At 45.8% G+C, this 13,015-nt stretch overlaps 1 protein-coding gene across 2 annotated transcripts in view; it reads right to left on the bottom strand.

The window, feature by feature from the left end:
* The window catches only part of Ryr3 (ryanodine receptor 3), a 569,960-nt gene extending 558,338 nt beyond the window's left edge, over positions 1 to 11,622 (bottom strand). For both annotated transcript variants that reach the window (XM_029469442.1, XM_085834580.1), the window contains exon 1: positions 11,400 to 11,622. In XM_029469442.1, the coding sequence (XP_029325302.1) occupies positions 11,400 to 11,450 (51 nt within the window). In that variant the 5' untranslated portion in view covers positions 11,451 to 11,622. The remainder of the gene's footprint in view (positions 1 to 11,399) is intronic.
* Between the last annotated feature and the right edge of the window lie 1,393 nt (positions 11,623 to 13,015).

Genomic DNA, 13,015 nt, shown 5'->3' with positions numbered 1-13,015 from the left:
TTTTGTATGTTGATTTTATTTTTTTATTACATATTTTCCTCAATTACATTTCCAATTATATCCCAAAAGTCCCCCATACCGCCCCCCACTTCCCTACCCTCCCATTCCCATTCTTTTGGCCCTGGCATTCCCCTATATTGGGGCATATAAAGTTTGCAAGTCCAATGGGCCTCTCTTTCCAGTGATGGCCGACTAGGCCATCTTTCGATACATATGCAGCTAGAGACAAGAGCTCCGGGGTACTGGTTAGTTCATGTTGTTCCAACTATAGGGTTGCATCCCTTTAGCTCCTTGGGTACTTTCTCTAGCTACTCCATTGGGGGCCCTGTGATCCATCCAATAGCTGACTGTGAGCATCCACTCCTGTGTTTGCTAGGCCCCTAAGCCTACAGCTTTTAATCCATCTTCCATCCAAGTACCAACCAGGCCTGACCCTGTTTAGCTTCCAAGATCAGACAAGATCGGGCGCATTCAGGGTGATATGGCTGTAGCCTATACTTTAATTTTTTTTAATTATGTTTTCCATGCACTTGTCTGATTTAGTTTGCAGTTACTGGAAACAGAATTATGAGTGAAGTGAGAAGCCAATGAGGGGTTTTTTTCAACACAATTAAAAAAAAAAAACCAAAAACAAAAAAAAATAAAATAAAGCATACAGCTATCCTACCCTTTGCCCAGGCCTTCCTACACCCTTATCACTCTCTGTACACTGGATTATTTTAAAAAGTAAATATCCAATTCACACATCTCAGTAGCCAATGTTATCTAATTTAGTTATATGGAAAGCAGAGGGGTTAAGAAGAAATTTCTTAAAATAAGATAGAAAGGAGAATACTGAATCAGAGGTTTGAACCACTCACCTCAGCACATGTAATGATATCTGTAGGAAAGATATCATTACAGCATCGAAGAAGAGTCAAGATCGGCTTTAGCTTCATTCATTGGGTTGTTAGCTAAGAGGGAATCAGAACTGAAATAATAAATAGCTGGGTCTTTGCCATAACTTCATGTTGTTAGTAACTGTGGGATGTAAAACCATGCCAGGAAGTTTGGTAAGGTAGAGCAGATTGAGACTCGGAGACTCAGTGGGCGCACACCTGAGGCTTAGGTGACTCCCAGCTCCCTCAGACTCTTGACTTAGAACACGTGCCATGCTTCTCACATAAAAGAAAATTCATACAGGACTAAGACAGAGTTCTCCATGCTAATGAGCTACCTAGAGGCCTGGAAGGCTTAGCCAATAAGCTTCCCTTCCGAGACATTCCTCCCTGCAAAAGGAGGCCCACCCTGAGAAAGAGGGTATGATTTTATGAATCCATTTTCCACCATGACAATAAACTGTTTAAAACCATGGGCTGCCTCTTTTTATCAAGATCTGCCATGGGAAGCCATGAAGAGGGCCTTTGCCTACAAAGCCACGGTCTAATCTCCAGTAGAAGGTCTCTCTGCGCTCCCAGCTACAACTGCCACCAAGCCTGTTGCTGTCAAGCCAAGGACTAGCCCTGCTAGGACTAGCCAGAGCTCCCTTTCCACCCCTCCCCACAGGCTCCAGCCTAGATGCAACCCATGGGCTCCCAACTCCGTTCTCTGCTCTTCTGTGACTCCCAGTGGTGCCTGAATGTCCAAGAGTCTCAGAACCCCACAACCTCAGCACAGGTCATGCCTCTTTTACGTGAGAAGCATGGCATGTGTTCTAAGCCAGGAGTCTGGCAGTGAGCTGGGAGTCACCTAAGCCTCAGATGTGTGCCTATCAAGTCTCTGAGTCTCCACCTGCTCTACCTTACCAAACTTCCTGGCATGGTTTTACATCACACATGTAACAATATGGATTCCCAGAGAGACAATATTCTGCATTAAAGCATGGGCTGAACAAAAGACAAAATATCTCCTCCTATCAAGGCAATGAGGTTTTCATGTTTGAGAATTTTCCAAAACATGTTGACATGAGTAAAAATTGCCAGTGAGGGGAATCACTGGCTTTTGCATCAAGAAGCTTTGCAAAGTAGACCCTCAAGTACTAACCAGACAAGCTATACTCCTGAGGGCTCAACTACTGCATCTCATTTCCATTTTTCAGGCCTGCTTGTATTTATAGTTAAGAGAAGGTTGAGAATCAAGACCATAAAATAACCATAGGGGATTGTCTCTTCGTACTTTCCAACTATAAAATGAATATGTAGTGACATTTGAATAGCTAATGTGACTAATGTCAATGTTTGCGCTGTTTGTTGAGACAATATTAATAGCTAATATTTACAGAGGACTTACTATCTGTTGGGTGATGCTCCAAGCACCTTACATGGATTAGCTCGTTTAATCCTCACAACAACTCTAACAGGCACTGTTAGCACCCTTATTTAACACACGAGGAGGAGACAGGTATAAAATTAAATGCCCCAAGGTCATACACATTAACCAGAATTCACCATATAAAGATGCAAAAAGTTACACCCAAAGTAACAGGTATCCTTGCTTCTTCCATACACAGCTGAGCATCCTCCTAACATGATGCTCTCGGCCATTCACTATTACAAGATCTTCCTCACCTGTGTGGCTCCAAGGACTTTTGCAGAATAGAGGGAGAGTAGTTGCTCAATAAACATTGGCTAGATAGCCTGCTTACTTAAAATTTTATTACATCTATCTCTAGAATAATTTTAAGGGGTTCTCAAAAGCTAGGAAACTCTGCCTTCATTTTGATGATAGCATCTATCACTTCTTAAACCCATTAATCTGTCTGCCTGCCAACTCTCTCTCTCTCTTATACTGTGATAAATGATACATCATCTTTTATGTTAACATTTTATCCAAGGACCTTGATATGTGTTGTGAGCCCAGTCCTATTCATAGAAAAATATTCATGCCTCCTGGAGTGTGCGTTCATTCCAGCAGACTCCGATGCTTCGTCCACAGCTGCAAACTGGCAGGCAGCTCTGAAGCCTGCTGCAGATGTGTTTTGCTTGACTGGTAGTGTTAAGAATTTTGTTTGTTTGTTGGAATGTGTGCAGCAGGCCAGCCTTTCTTTGCAAATAAAGCTGATCTACACATTTAGGTATTTGTTTGATTCCCCCCCCCCCCATGTTTAAACTTGGAGTTCCTTTAATCTATAGGTGCAAAGGAACAGATTGGACTGCATTAAAATTCCTGTGTTTCTGGACTTCACAATGTATATAGTTAATGCTTTACAAAGGTAAATGTCTTCCAGGTAACCAAATAACTGTTATTCTAAGTCAGTCTCTCTCTCTCTCTTTCTCTCTCTCTCTCTCTCTCTCTCTCTCTCTCTCTCTCTCTCTCTCTCTCGTATGTGTGTGTGTGTGTTGTAGCTTTTTGGTGGGGCAGCATGGGGGGGACCTCTGTAGAAGACAGATGCTCTGAAGCATCTCAGAAATGTAATAATCTCTAGCATGCCTTTATAATGGGTGAACTAAAATCCTCAGAAAGGACAGACAAGGATACCTTTCAGGTATCCAGCAAATGAAACACTTTAGAACAGTTATTCTCAACCTTCCTAATGCTGCCGACCCTTTACTACAGTTCCTCCTGTTGTGGTGACACCTAGCTACTTTATAACTGTAATTTTGCTACTTTTAAGAATCATAATGTAAATATTTTTAGAGACCGAGGTTTGACAAAAGGGTCTTGGCCCACAGGTTGAGAACCACCACTATGGCTCTAACTTTGTTCATTTGGCCCGTTGTGTTCTCTTTTGTGTTTTTTATCCTTCATCTCTTGCAAAGAAATGATTTCTTCAAAGCCTTAATGTTGTTTATTCTTAGAGTGTTCGCCAGCCTAGACAGAAGAGAATGACCTGAAGGAGAACCACAATCACATGTTCTGAGTGCCTGCAACAGAGACTCAAACTTTTCTAGGACAGCTGTCTCATTTCCATCTGATCTCTTGGAGTCTGCTTCTGGGTCAATGTGGTGATGTGTCAGCCAGAGCCCTCTTACTGTTCTACAGTTGCGTACAGCCTGCTTATATACCACAGTATGGGAGTTCAAATCAATATACCTTACAGTATGGACATATATGCGGCATTGAGAATTTCCATCGCTTTCTGTGGTCTGACTGATGAACTTAGAGAGCCCTACTGTGAAATTGTTAAGAGAAGTACGGCCAAGCCTCCTCACTGGTGGGCTAACATTGCCCCACCGTCCAGGAAGTTTTGGGTTTTTTTCCCCCTATGTCTCACCTCAGCACTCTCCTTGTTTTCTATAAGACTGTTCTGGTTTGGGGGAGTCCAGAGCATTTGCTTAGGATTACAGTGAGTTAGACATCAATGAATACAGTGCCTAACAATGGAATTTATCCCTCTGTCACTCCTCTACCTCAGGGAAGATGCATGCTTAGTTCTCACTTTGAAGTAGAGCCACATGATCTTAGGAAAAGCCGAGATTTCCTTTCTCGATCTTGTCTTTAATCCAGAGTCATTTTAGATAATATATACACTAGCTTCAATCCTGACTCTAAAGGCTGCTCTTCCTAGGGCCTGAGTTAGGCTGGACAGTTCTGACCCTGCTCATTGCAGCTTCCTTTACTCTGCTCAAAAGCTGAAATAGGCAGGGAGACCCTCTACCCCCCACTCTTCCAAACACATGCAGCCCAGATTCCTGTACCTTGACTCTTCTGCTCCTACTCAGGGTTCCCCAAGATCCAGTGCTGTTCCCACACACTTGCCACTCTAAGCGCTGTTCCCACATGCTCTCTTTTTCCAGTGCAACTCCTACTCCTCTGGGAACTCGCTTTGTTCGGCTGTTAATGATGCTAATCAGTAGTGGTACCTGCTGAACTAACAATTTCACAGTTCAGTTTTCTTGGTAGAGGAAATGTCCTGAGACAATGTCTTACCCCAGAGGCAGACAAAGGAGAGAGATATCTTGTACACAGGTCATGTTGACCCTGAGATCAGCCAGCACTTTGGTTCCTCCGGTTTTATTACAGTTGCTCTGCCTTGCCTACCACACTGGCTACTTCCTATAGCATAAACCACCCATACAGTGACCTCAGCAGAAAGTGTTGATGGCTACTAAGATTCTGCACTGCCAGCTGTAACTCTGCCTCCAGAGTTCCTTCTTGCCCGCTTCATACTTTAAAGCAAGCAGCTATCACCCCAGAGGAAAGGGTAGTTTCTGATTATCATTGTAATCTGATTTTTAGGATGAAATGTTTTCTTTTTCTTGGGAGCTGAATGAAATAATTGCTACCCCCTAAGGAAACATGCCAAGAAAGATCACCCTAAGTGAGCGGAGGGTGTACTATCTAGGGATAGAGAGAAGGAACAGCAGGAGGGGCAGGTGAGTCAGTGCCTAGCAGTAATGCTGTGTCAGTCTCAGAGGACAATAGCCCAGTTAGGACAATAGAGTCATAGCATGCTTTGAGCTACAAAAAGGAAGGAGTTGGGGGAAGGGGTGTAGTTCTTTTGCGTTGGAGTACTGTATCACCCCCCTCAGGGCAATCTGAACTTTTGTTTTCGAACAACCGAACAACCGGGAATCAGGGATGACATAAGGAAGACAAAAAAAAAAAAAAAAAAAAAAAAAAAAAAACTTGGCACCTCAGCAGGCTCATCCCTGTAGCAGGATATGGGGTAAGGTGCCAGCACTTTTTCTTCCCTCTCTGAACTGAAGAGGTGCTGTGAGGGCAAAACTCACTGAACCAAGGTAAACTGCAGTGGCTAGAAGTGTGTCCCTAAAATACCCCAAACAAGGGAATGTCCGTGAGTGAGGACACCAACCTAAGACCAGCAAGACCAACATGGCACCCTGGGGAACGTGGTTACCTGACAGTCTTAGCCCTGGCTGCACTCTCCACCACAATGGCATCTGTGCCCAGCTACCCCAAAACGATTTGCAAAGGACCCTCTTCTCCCCAAGCAGAAAACAGAAAAGAAACAGAGAAATACCTGGGTGGGGAAGTTCCATCGGCTTTAAAGGAAAGGAAGTCCCTGAGAGAAAGGAATAATGAGCTTTAAAAGGGAGTAGAGGGGACTGGGAAGGGAAGCTTCACAAATCAGAGCTGTGGGATTAAATGGCAAGAAGTACCCTTGTGACTGTAGCGGCTTTGGTGACATTCTGAGACGACAATAAGCATGTGAGTGTTCTGTTACACAGCTGGACTCCCAGAAGCCTGCCTGGCTATATGTGCCACAACTTGCTCTTTGCATCCTCTAAAGAGACAGCTTGAGAGAAGTCTGGGGTCATTCTAGTCACGTGATTGCAAAGAAGTACCGGGGTGGCGTCCTCCCTGGGTGGGTTGAGGGCACAGAGCATGGTAGAGAGATGGGAATCACTCTGGTACTTTTCCATCAAGAGCCAATCACAAGCAGGATTGATTTCCTGTTGTAGGACAGACACAATGACAGTGCCCTATGAAATGCACCTGCTTTTGTCATTGGGAGTATATTTAGAATTACTGTTGCTTTTCTTGACTCTCCTAGTAGTAAGGCAGCTTCAGAGATACAGATAATAATATCTCTCTATGTCAGATATCTCTTTATATGAGATCTCTGTATGTAAGAGATCTCTGTATGCAAGATCTCTATCTGTATGTAAGCTACAGAGGGTGAAACAACAACAACAACAAATCTCAGTTTTCTTAAATGGCTCATTCAAGGCCATGAATAAACTAATATAAGAAACAAGAATTCCTCTATGTTAAAGTTTTTATTACAGTCTTCTAGTCCTACTGGATAAATCTTATATTGAGGGTATCCTTATGAAAATAGCTAATTTATAAGGGTTTATCCTGGTGTGAAATTGAGGAGAAGGAGCCACAGTACTGTATTCTAGAGGTAGGGTCCTCCTTGCCTCACATAGGGAGAGAAAGGTCACTGGAAAGGATCCCAGGTCAGTAAAATCACGTGGTCAGTAGCTTTAACTGGAACATTCTTTAAGTAGCAATAATACAAAGGGAAAGCCAGGGGATAAGGTAAAATAAATTATCATAAAATAATCAGAGACAAGGTTGGGTATAAGCCTATTCAAACACAAACTTTTCAAAAATGGGCATTAGAATATTTTGTTCTCCAGATAAATTTCTCCCACTCATTTCAGTTTCAACATTTTCCCCCCTTCAGAAGCCCAAAAGAACTGAAGAAATGTCCTTGCTATACATTATATGAATGTTAGAAGATAAAATCGTGCTTTAAAAAAATCCCAATTTCCTTAAGTGTCCTCATCCTTCCTTAATATTTGCATAAAATAAATAAACAAAAGCATTAGTCATACATCCACCAATTGCAGGCTGGTTTCTTGGTCTCATTCTTCATCATGGGCCACATCTCATGGTAAACGTCTCCAAGCTTGCAGTCAAACATCAGTTCTTTTCCTAAAGCTCAGCAGCTAAAACCTCTGGTCAACCCTGGTCCACAGCAGTTAAAAGCCACAACACCCTAAATCAGAAGCAGTTTTCCCGGCTCAACTTGATTACTTGGAAGAAAGGGCCTTGCTTCCTGTTCACACCCACCAGGGGAATTTCGCTGGGAAGAAGAGAATATTATGTACATTACTACGCTGGTACAGAATCAAATCAACTCTGAGAGATTGTCAAGGAAGAGACTGTGTAGTTGAGAGGCCCTGTAGAGACCTTGGAAGGCCGGCATTAGCATTTACACTCATTTGGCAGTAGAGCCCCTGGTTGGCCCTGCAGAGGTCCACACCTGGGTATCTGGGGTCTGCCTTCTAGCTCTGCCTGCATTATGCTCTCTGCAGCTCCAGGATGTTTTTCACATCTTTCCCACTTGGCATCCTGAGCAAAAGTATCTACTTCAAGAGCTGGGAAATAAATCCACACTGCCTACAAGAGAAGCCAGCTAGCATCCGCAGCCACCAGGTAAAAGTTCACCAGCACTGCAGCCAGGAGCTAGGAGTTCCAGAAGGGAAGAACTCACATCACTGGTAGAATCTAATACACAGACATGTTTGAATCACCGTGGAGGGATGAGAGCAGCCCTGACTTTCAATCCAAATACCCTTCCTTGTTCAAGAGCAGTTCAGGGACAAAGGAGAACAACTTTCTACAGAGAGGGCTCAGCTAGGCAGCCTGTCTTTAATAGAAATGGATGCCTACCACATCCCAAGTTCTGTTTTAAGTCCCTGTATGATAGAATGAAGTTAACAAGGAGAGGTCTGTGGTATGAAAACAGCGAGTGAAGTCTCAGAGCTTTGTTGCAATTTTAAATGGCTAGTGTAGTCTATGGGAAAACCGCATCTTCCTGGCACTCCTGATGCCAGCCACTCTGCCAACTGTCTGAAGACAGGGTAATTGTCACTCTTCTCGCCATAACTTCTTGTTTTCGGATCAGTGGCTGGCAGGTTTATCTGCTTCTGAGCAGCCTCAGAGCCACGTCAGTGACACCGGCTACGTCAGCAGGAGCAATTGGAAAGGAGAAAGATGCCACTGCCAAAAGCAGTGGGAGAGAAAATTCTAACCTTACAGATCAGGTGATTCTTCTGTCTGTCTCTCTACATAACAGACGTGGCTTCCAGTGACTTCAGAATCTATGGGGTTCCATCACCTTCTGGAGGTGTGGAGTATAAGTTTCATCTCCAAAGCCCTTGCCGTTGACCCACTCTTACTTAGGAAATGGTGGGTTTCAAGTGTGCCAGAGTATAGAACATCAATTCATAAGGGTCTAAAGCTACACCAAACACACCTCGGCTGGCTGCCTCCTAGCTCATTCTATGCCATCGATAATTCTAGAGGCTTTCACTGTTGTCACTCGCGTGATCCACATGACATTATCATCATCCTCAGTTTGATTAGTATCCACAGAAGGATGCTACTCTGTAGTTATTTTTAAGGTAGATTTAAAAGCCTTTGCTCTCTAAGACAGCAATCCTTTAAAGTTCACAGCTGCGAAAGGATGATTCTGTTTCACTGTGAAATAGTCACCTCTGGTCCAAAGCAACGTTAAGCTGATTGACACGTGGCCAATATGCTCTAGCAGATTCCGTTTGTAGGGGAGAAAAATATGCTAAGGTAGAAGTGAGTGAGTTCAAAGTAAAATGCCCCGTGTACTACGCAGGTATATTCACAGGTGAAGACATTACCCTGCTAAGTAGAGCACAGTGATTCTAACTTTCTGAAAAACTGAAAGATAGTGTCGTGTGTGTGTGTGTGTGTGTGTGTGTGTGTGTGTGCGTGCGCGCGCGCGCGCAGAGATCAAGTATATGCTTCCAGAGTTCCAATAAATCGTTTCATCTAATTCATGGCTAATGAGGAACAGAGTCAAATTCATCTGCATGGACTCCTAATATTCTAACCTCTGGAGCAGACCTCACAGCTCCATTGGGAGTTAAACTTAACATTACATAATAACAATTACCAGCAACTTGCTGGGCAGCCACAGCCAAGCCATTTGATTTCCTGTACCTCTCTCTGTTCCAAGCAAGAATAAGATGAAGATGGTACTTAAGATTACCTCATGTAAACTACCTCACAGTCCTTTAAAAAAAATTCCAAGTAATTTTGCTGAAGAAAGAATTGGTTTTGTCATACCTGGGAGTTACTCCCTGGTGACGTCAGCTCTCCTTCTGAGCTGTGCAGATACTCAGCCCTCTGCAACTGGACTATTGATCAGGGTGCTTGAACCCCACAGAGTCTCTAGATTGGCTTTAAAAAGAGTTCCATTTACTCTGATCTCCAGAAAACTGGTGAGACAAAGTTAAACAACCACTGCCATTTTAAGCCTTGGCTACAGGTGTTCTCAACTACAACAACACTGCCCAGCACAGAGAAGGCTGGGAAGATGGCTACCGAAGCTAAGACAAGCAGCCTACATGAAAACTTGAGGTCAGGCTCCGGATCCCTAACCTTAACTCCTTGAGTCTCATCTTCAAGCTGCCTCAAGCTGCCTGAAGAAAATTTCCTCAATTATCTGTGCCTAGACTTTTAATAATAAACAAACAAACAACATGGCTGAAGAGGGCACAAACCCAGAAGCACCTGTGCTGTTAGTCATTCACTACTGAGGACACCTGTTGGAGGAAAAGCAAAAGGGTCCCACGGGGCTCTGAGAAGAACAGGTAGCTTGCGGGGGCCTGAGACAGTGGGTGGGCTGTGTACAGTGTAAAGATGAACCAGGACAAAGTAGACGAGCTTCTGGCCTCTCAGACGTATTGGGAGAATGGTTGGTCTTCTCTGTCCCTCAAACAAGACCCAAGACTGAGCCTTGACCAAGGAACTGTGTTTGAAGAAGAGACAACGGAAGTAAGGATGGGTCTGAAAATTATTAGAAGGAAATTGCAAAGCAAGAGGGAACGTTCCAAAAGATGGACAGAGCGAAGTTGTCGTCCTCTATGACCAGAACAGAAAGAAGCAGGACGCTCTTAAAGAGGACAGTGCAAGGTAAGAATTTCATTCTAATTCTCCAGACCTACCTACCTCGTATAAAGTCACCTAGCACTTATAAAGCGTCTGGCAGTTGGAAAATATTATGGAATTCACTATTTCACTTAATTATCTTTCATGGAATGCTAGTTACATTTGCCTCCATTTTACACAAGAGGAAACTGAGGCTACATAGAGAAGATTATATGAAATGTTCAAGGTCAGGTGGCTGAAATCAGTCCTAGGAAGCAACCTGCTGCCCCCTGTCCTTCAAGGTGGTCGACCACCTTGAATTGTTAACTCCCGAAGGAGAAGACAGGCATGGCAGCGCTGGACTTTGCCCCGTTCCCCAAATCTGGGATGGAGCATTGCCCTCCATCCAGCGCCAAGAAGGGGACCTGATGACGCGGAGCCACAGACCGGGATTTCCCCATTCTGCAGGGTTCTTGGGAGCCTGGAGCACAAACAGTAGCTCTCACCCGCGGGTGAGTCAAGTAAGGTTTAGCAGCAGTTGCTGAATAGAGATTTAAAGAGAAGGGATACGGACAGTACTAGGTGAATTCCCTTCTGATCAGTCCCTATATTGCCACCAAAATCAGGCGCCCGGTTTCCAGACCGGGCTCCCCACTCTCGCCCCTGCCCCATTGGCTCCTTTCTTGACTGTCCCCTAGAGCCCGAAGGCAGCTCGAATGAGGGACCCGGCAAGGTGTGGAGGTGACAGGAGGCCGGTTGTGGAACACCTCTGATCTTCTGGGTCGGAGGAATCACAAGCCAAGCTCAGCTTGAAGTTTGGGCATCAAAGGTTTCAGACCAAGTAGCGAGTTGCCCGGAGAGCGAGCAGTCCCGGGTGGGAGACCTGAGAGTGTGAGGTGGCAGCACAGAATGAGGGGGAAAGGCTGAAGAAGGGGCCCCTTTCCACTCAGCCCCTCACCGCGGAGAGGTGGCTGGTCCGCCTCTGCAGCCTGCGAGTGCGGAGAACGCGCCCCGCACCGCGGCGCAGCGCAGCCCCTCCTCACCGCGCCGCGCTCCTCCCCACCTGCCCGCCGCCTCGCCCGGTCGCCGAGACTCACAGTCCGCAGGAACTGGATCTCATCCTCGCCTCCTTCTCCCGCTTCGGCCATGGCTCCCAGGGCGTGCGCTGCGCCCCAGCCTCGGGTGCCTCTGTTTCCCCTAGGCAGCGGCGTGCGCTGACTGCTGCTCTGCCGCTGCTCTTTCTCCTCCTCCTCCGCCGTCCTCCTCCTCCTGCTCCTCGCTCAGCCTCAGCAGCTAATCCCCGACCATATAGGGAGCTGGGCTAACACTTGACTGCACTGCAGAGCGCCAATGCCAGGCGAGCAGCCCGCCCACCCCTCTCTCCTCTCGCCCCAGCCAAGTGCGCGGCAGCCACGGACTCCGCGGACAGCGCAGCGCGGCGCGCGCCGGGCGGGTGTGGGGCAGAGCGAGGGACCCGGGCCGGAGCCGTGGAACCTCCCCCGCACCGCACGGCACCGCACATTCGGTGGAGACGCGCGCCCCGCGGCGACGGGAAGATGGCTCTTACACAAAGGCCAGTTGCTTAGATTCAGTGCCCCCAAATTGGGCACAAATCCTCTAGATTTGACCACTTTGCACGGTGTGTGTGTGTGTGCGTTTGTGTGTGTGTGTGTGTGTGTGTGTGTGTGAGAGAGAGAGAGAGAGAGAGAGAGAGAGAGAGAGAGAGAGAGAGAGAGAGAGAGAGAGAGATTATTGGTTTCATATTTGGGTGGGAGTGCCCATCTGGAGGAGGGCGCTGACCACTCACCCACTAACCACCTCACCACCCATAATGGGTGTTCCTTTTTCATGCAGCAAGGAGAGACTGAGGGTGACTGTTCATCCATAACTAAGTTTGTAACCCCGTGCGTAGCTCTTCTTTAGAGAACCCATTCACTCTTTAAAATTTGATAAGGAGAGGGTATAATAATCAGAATGCACATCACATGTGTATGAAATTGGCAAAGAACAAACTCAGTAAACGCTTTTGGTTTGTTTGGTTTATTTTTTATTTTATTTTTTTTATCTGATAAGAACACTACACCCCCATTGAATAGAGCTTCACTAGCCCCTGGGAGCTTCAAGAAGCTGTCCTCAATTTGGAAATCAGATGGCGTCAGAATTGTTTCTTTGTGCCCACGCTTACCCATACTCTGCACTTTAAAGCTAGCCCTCTGGACTCAGGGGAGCGTGGGGCTGCTGAGAGCATACAATGGGTCCTAGGAGGCTACTAATCCTTACCTGACCTTGGGTGGACTTTTTAGGATTTGGGAGCAGTGAGATTGGTCCTCTAAAAGCGCAGTGTGCAGGATGTCCCTTCTGTATGCTGGTCAAGTAGTTTCTGGGCAAAACAAAAATGTTTTAAAAGAAAGTGCCTCAAGATGTAGGTGAGTAGCAGCTCTGAATCTGAACCTACCAGCTCCTCTAAAGGCTGCCAGGAACACAGCATGCCATCCACACATTGTAGCACTTTACGTTCCATGCTTGCCTCTATGCCCTACCTTTGGATAAAGATTCTTGTCTCCATCACTGGCAAGAGTACATGTTGATAGGTGAAAGGCCTCTGGGATTTCTAAATCCCCGAGGAATGCCATCAGCCATGACTAGAACTTCAGCAGAACCCAGGGAACATTGAAATTCTCTCCGGGTGCTTGAACCATTGTAAGTCATCAAG

Source organism: Mus caroli, unplaced genomic scaffold (genome assembly GCF_978045245.1).
Source record: "Mus caroli unplaced genomic scaffold, Mus_caroli_1 scaffold_2, whole genome shotgun sequence".
Classification (NCBI taxonomy): domain Eukaryota; kingdom Metazoa; phylum Chordata; class Mammalia; order Rodentia; family Muridae; genus Mus; species Mus caroli.
Note: the sequence above shows the minus strand (reverse complement) of the source record. Positions and strands in the feature narration are given on the sequence as shown.